Source organism: Manis javanica, chromosome 12 (genome assembly GCF_040802235.1).
Source record: "Manis javanica isolate MJ-LG chromosome 12, MJ_LKY, whole genome shotgun sequence".
Lineage (NCBI taxonomy): Eukaryota > Metazoa > Chordata > Mammalia > Pholidota > Manidae > Manis > Manis javanica.
Window position 1 is genome coordinate 43,915,023 of NC_133167.1, and position 9,832 is coordinate 43,924,854.

General features: G+C 42.8%; 1 protein-coding gene across 1 annotated transcript in view; it reads left to right on the forward strand.

Annotated features, from left to right (window-relative positions):
* The window catches only part of LOC140845272 (SPATS2-like protein), a 68,194-nt gene extending 60,413 nt beyond the window's left edge, over positions 1-7,781 (forward strand). The window contains 2 exon segments of the mRNA XM_073219266.1: positions 3,873-4,093; positions 6,892-7,781. Coding sequence (XP_073075367.1) covers positions 3,873-4,093; positions 6,892-7,287 — 617 coding nt within the window. The 3' untranslated portion in view covers positions 7,288-7,781.
* Positions 7,782-9,832: the final 2,051 nt, after the last annotated feature.

The window sequence follows — 9,832 nt, forward strand, 5'->3', positions numbered from 1 at the left end:
AACATATCTCCCCGGGCAAGGAAAACAACAGCAAAAATGAGCAAGTGGGACTACATTAAGCTGAAAAGCTTCTGTACAGCGAAAGACACCATCAATAGAACAAAAAGGAACCCTACAGTATGGGAGAATATATTTGAAAATGACAGATCCGATAAAGGCTTGACGTCCAGAATATATAAAGAGCTCACATGCCTCAACAAACAAAAAACAAATAACCCAATTAAAAAATGGGCAGAGGAACTGAACAGACAGTTCTCCAAAAAAGAAATACAGATGGCCAAGAGACACATGAAAAGATGCTCCACATCGCTAATTATCAGAGAAATGCAAATTAAAACTACAATGAGGTATCACCTCACACCAGTAAGGATAGCTGCCATCCAAAAGACAAACAACAACAAATGTTGGCGAGGCTGTGGAGAAAGGGGAACCCTCCTACACTGCTGGTGGGAATGTAAATTAGTTCAACCATTGTGGAAAGCAGTATGGAGATGCATCAAAATGCTCAAAACAGACCTACCATTTGACCCAGGAATTCCACTCCTAGGAATTTACCCTAAGAATGCAGCCATCAAGTTTGAGAAAGTCAGATGCACCCCTATGTTTATCGTAGCACTATTTACAATAGCCAAGAATTGGAAGCAACCTAAATGTCCATCGGTAGATGAATGGATAAAGAAGATGTGGTACATATACACAATGGAATACTACTCAGCCATAAGAAGTGGAAAAATCCAACCATTTGCAGCAACATGGATGGAGCTGGAGAGTATTATGCTCAGTGAAATAAGCCAAGCGGAGAAAGAGAAATACCAAATGATATCACTCATCTGAGGAGTATACGAACAAAGGAAAAACTGAAGGAACAAAACAGCAGCGGAATTACAGAACCCAAAAATGGACTAACAGGTACCAAAGGGAAAGGAACTGGGGAGGATGGGTGGGCAGGGAGGGATGGGGGGGAAGAAGAAGAGGTGTATTAAGATTAGCATGCATGAGGGGAGGGAGAAAGGGGAGGGTGGGCTGCACAACACAGAGAGGACAAGTAGTGACTCTACAACATTTTGCTAAGCTGATGGACAGTAACCGTAATGTGGTTGTTAGGGGGGACCTGATATAGGGGAGAGCATAGGAAACATAGTATTCTTCATGTAAGTGTAGATTAAAAATTAAAAAAAAAAAAAGAAAGAAAGAAAAGGGGGATTACTCCTTGACAGGATAAAACTATTGGTAAATCAAAGATCAACGCATGCTTTAAATATCCTTAATGTTGATCACTTAAAGGGTGTCAGATGATCAGCTATGGAGGTACTCTTTTCTGATAATATTCCTTTCTCTTAATTAAAAAAAAAAAAAAAAAGCAGTTACTGTGTGCTGACCTCCAATGAGTTCTGCACAGTGGTATAGAGGGCATGTCAAAGTGTGGGCAAAGGGTCTGTTTGTTTCTATGCAGAAGATCAAGGCCTAGCTTGGATACCCAGAAAATGAACTAAGATACGATATGAGGAGGAGCTTCCGGCATCAGCACTCTCTGGAGGACTCGTGCCGGGGGATGATCATCAAAAAGCCTCCACAGGTATCCGGACGATGCTGTGGTTGTGGCTGCATTCAGCCTACCGTCTCCTGGACTTGCCATAGGAATGAGGAGGGAGATGTCTAGGCTGGCATGTGCATACAGTGAGACAACGAATTTGACCGGATCTGTACTGTTGGAACTCAACCAGGAGTTGGGAGGGGTGCAAGTTGTAGCACTCCAAAATCTCATGACTATAGACTATCTACAGTTAAAAGAACATATGGGATGTGAACAGATCCCAGAAATGGGCTGTTTTAATTTGTCTGATGGTTCAAGTACAGTTGGACAATATCCATCATATCATAGATAAATTTTCACAAATGCCTGGGGTGCCTAAATGGTTTTCTTGGCTTCACTGGAGATGGATGGTAATTATAGACTTGCTTTGTTTATGTCACCGTATTCCTATTATGTTAATATGTGTGTGCAAGTTAGTTAGTAGTTTAAAACCTATACATACTTAAGGTACTATACAAGAAGATATGTCAAAGAAATAATCAATCCTCCCATGTTTCCTTCATATGCTACATCTATAGCTTTTCTTCTTCCTTCCTAATTACAACCCTTAAATAGAATTCGTGCCTCATATCGAATTTACCGAGTATCATAATTCCTCCAGGTGGTAAAGATACCTCGAGACAAGTGCTGGGCATAGAAGCCACAGGGCATAAATCTGCAAAGAAGTAAAAAGCTAACCTTTGCAAACAATATGGCTTCTCTCTCACTTACCAACTTTACATTTCCCTGTATGGCCCCGGAAGATGACTGGTTAGCCAGAGACGGATAAGATTCCTCAAGGGAGGAACAACCTAAGACAGGCACAGTCGCAGGGGGGCCATCAGGTGAGAATTTGGGGATCAACAGAGGTGAGGCTCAGAACCTCACTCCCCCTGCTTTGAGAGAAATCTTCTGCATCCGTGGATGTCTTGCTGCCCTTGTCTAGCCTGGATTAATACTTAGTCCATAGGCACACACCTGATCATCTGATCATCTACATTTGCCCTCTTACAGCACTAAACTATGTTTTCTACCTTTATCTTGCATCTACCTACCACTTCAGCATTTTATTAAAAATAAAAATAATAATAATAATAATAGGAGAAATGTGGGATCAACATATAAATCAAGTACAAAAATCAAACGAATATTCATATTTGACCTGATTGTTTATAGGTCATAATGCATGATCAAAACCGAAAGTTTCTGTGATGAATGCCCTTGTACTGTTCACCATGTAAGAATTTATTCACTATGTAAGAATTCGTTCACCATGTAAGAACTTGTTCGTTATGCTTCAGAAGATTGGAGACTGACAAGAATTAGGCTTGAGATGGATTAAGGATTGTACATTGAGCGTTGACCCCCCTATACTGAATTTTATTGTTGTTAACAACCATTTGATCAATAAATATGAGAGATGCCCTCTCAAAGAAAAAAAAAAAATTCTAGTGAACTGTGAGAGGGAAGTCATGACTTTATCCTTGAAATTGATTCCCTCCAGCTGCCCTTCAGCATAATCACATAGAAATCATCCCATCTAAAACCACCCCTTTCAAAACCAGCAGGAATGGTGATCATGCATATTGAACAGACCTGCCTGAGCCTGTGCCTGATTAGCCTGCATTGACTTTAGTGTTGGAATTGGTGTAAATTTGCAGCAGGGCTGTAGAAAATGGGGTTGATAAAAGGCCAGATAATGTAGCTCTAATGGAATATAAAAGGCACTTTTGGGTATCTTTTGGGTTGGCAGGCCTCCCGATAGCCTATATGCATGACCGAGGGTGACAAACTTCCTGACCCCCTACCTCACCCCATTCCCATGCCCTCAGAACACTGAGGCTGTGACTGGCTAAGTGTCCACACACCTCCTGGTCTTTCCACATCCCTGCAATACCGACCGGCCGAGGATCTGACAAGCACAGCAAGAACAGGTTTAGTGATGGGGAACCCAAGAGGCAGAGTACATTGTGGATGGGGCCCAGAGGGCAGTCAGGATTTCTTTATCCCTCTTCCCTTTGTGATATTTGACCTTAGGAATAATATTAAAATTGCTCAGACCTGTCTTAACTTCCTACAAATAACTCCCAACTTGGATGATGCTGTGATTCAGTTCAGTGATTCTCAGAGAAGAAACTTGGTGGTCTCCAATCACCAAGGTGTCCTTTCAAATAATATCCTTAAAAAAAAAGTTTAATGCTTTTTTGAAGCTCTTTCCAATTTCCCCATCTCCTCATGGGTGATGGGGGCAGCAGTGTGCACAGCACAGCCCGTAACACCATGTGCCTTCTCGTTGCAGTTACCCATCCAAAGAACAGCTATTCCCCGAGAACTCCCTGCAGCTCCCTGCTGCCGCTGCTGAACGCTCACACAGCAGCCTCTGGGAAACAGAGGAACTTCACCCGAAAACCAGCCAGTCACAACAAGTCCTCCGAGGGGAAAGCAGCCAGCCCCAAAGTGGCTAGCAATCTTCCCAGCACCACTGATGGCTCTCACCAGGCCATGCCAGCCAGCAAGCAGGTAAGCGGCTCCAGGCCGGTGGCCGTGCGCTGCCCCCAGGCATCCTGCAGACCCTGGTGCTTGGTGCCAGGGAAGAAACCACCTGCGTACAGAGGAAGAAAACAGCAACTGCTGCTGCAAAGCTCCCCAGGTCATACACAGGCCCCTCCTGCGGCCAGCAGCACTGCCTGGCCTGAGATGATCTGCCTGGCTGGCCTCAGGGAACTGCCCAGGGCTGGGTATCCACACTTCACAGGTGCCTTCCTGTGTGCAGGCTGGGGCCTTCCTAGGCTCTTGACAGCACTAGCAAAGTCCACCCAAGTGAGCTCTTCTCATGCCCCGAGTGCCGCCATTCCCAGATCCTCATCACCAGCCCACGTGTGGAAGGAACTCGCAGAGATGTGGGAGCATGATTCCGTACCTGGCCACTGACACTGTTAGTGAGAAGAAATCTGGCATTTCTTTTTTAAGACCCTTTAATTCCCATTTTTGTTTAGATTAGTAATAAGAGGCTAAAGTTAATTCAGACATGTCTTGGGCTTTCAGGGAAGAGAATACATTTCAAAATGATATTATTAATCTTTAATATGACTCCTAAGAATGCAGGTGTCCTATGGACAGTCTTCCTTCTGTCCTGCTGCTCCACTCCATCCTTGAGAGCTGATATCTCTCTTATCATTAGAGAATGAGCAAGCAATGGGATTTGATGATGCAGACATTGGACGTGCTGTAAAGACACCTTTCATCATCTCTAAGAAAGAGAGCCCCAATAAAGACACTGTTTTTGCTAAGCATTACAAAATGCAGTTTTCTAACAAGCGCTTCTTGGATTTTGTTGTCTTGGTCTTTTAGAATTATCATTAATGACACCTACAGGCATTTCTCTGACCTCAGAGGTCTTTGTGAACTTTAAAATTGCACTTTGACAAGGAGCACTTCATATATTCTCAGGTTAAAGATCATAATCAAATCTGTTTTATTTGTCATCTAAAGACATCTTCACAGCTTTTGTTCTTTACTCATTATTAAACCGCATATTAAAATTAAGCCTAAAATTTAGTCTGTTTCCCTTTCACAATTTCTTTAAAAACAGAGGAGGCCAGATTAAATGCTGTCCACACAGATACTTCTTCAGCTCACTGTTTTATCATTTTCAGCAAAGAATTCCAGGCAATGGCTCAATTAAGTTGATATATGCCTGTGGATCTAAGCTATAACACTTAGACCTGGATGAGAAGGGCCCTTGCGCTGGGCCCTGTGCTTTGGAGTCAGCCCTCCCAACCCCTGCCCAGCCATGGCCTCCCTGCCGAGTGAGACTGAGAACTGACTCTCCAGAAACTTCATCCTTCCTCCTGGGAAATGCTGTGAGGCACCTGAGGTCCTGGAAGTCTGTGCGCAAAGGGCCCCATGTCTGCTCTCATGGTCTGTTTGGACCATTCCCCTGGATATGTCACCTTGAGGACAGACCACACTACCAGTTTGCACACTTCTAGATCCAAAGGGTGATCATCTGTGGGGGTAGAGATACAGAGGCTGGAGTGTCGTGTGCAAAGCCGCCTCCTACTGGGGTACGGAGCCAAAGGCAGGAAGAGACAATATGCGGACATACTCTGTGTGGGTCTGATACTGCATTCTTGCCCTAGGCCTGAATTATTAGGGGTGAGTCTGCCCTAAACCCATATATAATCCAGTCACAGTGCACACATATTAAGAACTTAATATATTTGTAACTCATAAAATTATACATTTTAATAATAGAGGTTTGATATTCCGTGAAGGTCAGAGTTCACATACAACCTATTTATGAATCTTGAAAAGAGGCAGTGTGTGAAGTTGGAACACCTCTACCATTTTCTAACCATAGACCTTAAAATTCACTATCCCTAAGTTCCCTCAAGTTCCTTAAATTCATTATCCTCATCTATAAAGTGAAGCAAATAATAGCAACTGTCTTAAAGGATGCTTGTGATGATACATGAGATGGCTCCCTCCTCAGTGTCTGGCACACTGTAAGTGCTCAATAAATGTTGACTATTGTTGACCTCAAGGAGTTCAGAAACCTTTCCCTTATACAGGGACAGGCAGGCTAACCCACTGCTTCCTTTCTCCTCATCCAGTTATGTTTTCGGCTGCTGATGTGTTGAAGGCTGCCAGTTCTTTTTTCAGTATGATGCTTCAAAACTCATTGGCTGAGAACTGCAAGAAGTTTAGGAAAAGAACTAAGTACCTCTGTAAAGGTACATGCTACCTCCACATCCCACCAAGTTCTACTACATGTATCTCAGCCCTGTATTTATTTCTGAAAAAATAAGATAATAATATAAATAAGATAATATTTCTGAAGTATGTGTGTTTTGAGATAAAATAGACTGCCTTAGAGAAGAAAAATTGCAGAGTCTTACATTTTTCTTCATATATATGAAAACTCTAATACAGAGTCTACATAGGATATTCCAGAAATGTTCATAGTAGAGAATCATTATTGCCCTGCCTCTCTGTTACATTTATTCTGTTTTACTTTAAGGGTACATTATGGGTTGTATTTGGCCTGGTTCTTGAATTGTCCATCTTATACATCTGTCACCTGTCTTTCAACATCATTAATTTCCTTGGAGTTCCACTTACAAGATAGTCCACTATCCATTTAACTTGAGGATTTTATCACCTTGACCTCATTTGCATGTTGTCATATTCTTCTAGGGTGTAAAAAAGCCTACCTGTGGCTTTGAGATTTGGTTTCCTGATGTGTACTGAAGTCATCAGTGGTTTGCTGGCCTATGATACCTATCTCTTTTTTTTCTTTTTTTTTTTTTTGATAGAATGGTTCTTCTAGCCAAAGACAAAGATTTAACCTGCAGGATCATAACAACAGGCCAAACGGGTCTGCCAAGCCACAGGGCAGTGGTAACGAAGCTGATCCGATGGTGAAGGGCAACAACTGTCACGAACACAGAAGACAGCCACACAACAGCTTCCGTACCAAAAACAAAGGCGGCGCCAAAAACCAAGAGGTCCCATTGGGGACAAAGCCCCTGGAGGCCCCAGCGCACTCTGAAAAGCCCCGGTGGAGGCAGCATGCTGCAGACAACTCGGAGGCCAGGCCTTTCCGGGGTAACGTCGCTAGGGTTTCTCAGTGCAATCTCTGCCCGACGATAATAGAAGTCTCCCCGGATGCCGCGGTTCTCTCCGTCCCCGCCGTGACGTTGGTGGCCTGAGCTAGCAGCGGAAGAAAGCAGTCTTCCCTCAGTGTTGGTTCCGCACCTGAGGTGCTAACCCCACGCGCTGCCAAAAGAGAGTCAATCAGAATATACAAACCCAGTATGGTCGTGTCATCCTCTTCAATCATTTTTACTAATTCTAATAATTCACTCTAGCTTGCTTCATAATTTTCACAGCTTTGCTTGATCTGTTGATGCTTTTTCTCATCAAGACATCGCAACATTTTAGCCAGGCAGTAATTACTCATTTGTTAGGAGAATCAAGGTGTGGCTTAAGATCAGAGGCTCAGTAGCAACCTCTGTTGTAGCAGTGATGTCAGTCCGTTGATTGTCTTCAGAAGGTTAATGTTGAAAACAAATCTTTGTCAAGACAAACATGATCTGCTGAAGACATATGCGCTTTTGTAGAATTTAATGTCTGGTGTTTTTCTGAAAAAATATATATACATATATTGCTTTATTTGAAACAAATTAAAATATGCTGCATTTGACACCTGACTTGTTTTTCTATTGACTCCCACTTTCTTATCAAATGTACTGTGTAGTTACTTTCAAGAAAATCTTAGAGACTAGACTTTACTTCACAGAGTTCCATACAATACTGTTTCTTTTGGGACAAGTATCCTTTCAGAAAAAGAGTGCCTCACAATGGGCCCTGCCGATACGTACATACACAGAGATGGATGTGCACCCCAGTCATCTTAGCACCAGGTGATAGTTTGGAAACCTTCCTTGCAGGTAACAGAAACTTCAGCTCAGTCTTGCTCAAACAATAAAGAGAATTTATTAGCTTGGTGGCTGAAAAGTCCAACATCAAACTGTGCTTTGGGTTCCATTTGATCAGGGCTCCCACATTTTCCCTTGATTGTTACAGCTTTCCCACCCCCAGCTGACTTGTATTCAGAATGGTGACAAACAGCTACCTGACTCCTAAGTTTCAAGTCCATGCCCTACTGTCTAGAAGAAAAGAGAACCTCTCCAGGTAGCAACCACAAGGAGCAAGGGTCTTCCTCAGAAGTCCCAGCAAGGGTCTCACACCGCAGTGGGGGGAGGGAGCCACAGAGGAGATGTGTTCACTGGCACCAACTCTTCAGAGACCTCCCCACAAGCACAGGGCCTGTGTGGACGAGGGCTGTTTCTCAGGAAGGGAGAGTGGCCACTGCAGGCCCCATGCCCCAATTTGCCCAAGTTCCCTACCTTTGACTGCAGGGCAGCTCAGTCTGGCGACTGCTTCTATGGAACTTCCATGTGCCTTACAGTTTTGTCAGCCTCTTTCAAGTGCAAATGCTTATTTTCAACTCAACATTTTTTCTGGCAACCCAGGCTCAGTGGTTCAGAGCAACCCAAGCAGCTGAGCCTGCAGCCTCACAAAATGCGTTTCTCCTTTGGCAAAGGGCAGGAGGATGTTTGCTCTCTGTAGACAGCTTGCTAAGGTCTCTGCATGTACCCAGAGATTTAATATGAATTTCAAATGTTAAGTCACATATTCTGGGAAGGAATGGAGAGTTGTTGCATCAAATAAGGAAGACAGATGTTCAGGACTGCAGTCCCCATTTACTCCATCTGATGCCCTGAATGTGTACTTACAGGCAGAAGAGACTTTGCACAAATTTTGTGTAGCAAGATGCGGCCCACTATTGAAAAATGTCAGTTTGTATGTGATGGCTTTAAAGATTGGTCAAATAATTTCTGCAACAGGAAAACAATGGGTTTTGTCAGAATTGGGCCCAAGTACTCACTCATTCATATTGCTCTCAAGGGTAAGACAGCTCAAATGCATTCATAAAGCACATAGCAAATGCTCCCAGGTTCCTGGAAAGAAATACTGGAAAGTGTTCAGACCTGATTACATTTTTTTCTAGATTTTGCCTTTTTTTGTCGAACTTTGGCATGTACGTGAGCATTTACTCATTTCCATGTTAGAAAACAGTGAACTCAATATATTACTGCCAGGCCATTTGAATACTGCATTACTTATCTTTATGTGTTTAAATGGAACCATGGTGTGATCCTAGACATCTGAGTTACATTATACCACTCTTTTAAAATGTTTTTAAATTACTAAAAAAAAAAAAAACCACAGGCTATGAGCACTATAAACTCTCTTCTGAATGCACAATAGCCTGAAGAATAGATTTTTCTCTCTCAAACATTTCTCCAGTAGACGTTAAAACATTTAAGTACCCATGAAGACTGAATAACTTCAAAACTCACTGACATTGTACCACCAAGACTCCATTTGTGAGATTTGAACCTTCCTATTTGGGTGCCTATTACATTACAAATTTACATCTCGTTTGAGAATCTCTGCCTCCTCCAGCTCTGTCCTGTTGAGCCTGTCCTAGGGATACTGAAGACAACAAGTCTCAGAAAGGTAAACACAAGCTAGTAACAAAATTCACCCTCAATAAAGGCCATGGAAGAGTTGGGGCAAGAAAAAACTAGAAACACAACATAGCCAATATAAACTCAATTCACGAGTAATTTTATTCTGCTGGCATCAGAAGAAGAGAGTCTAATTAAATATTCTCTGGGAAGTGAC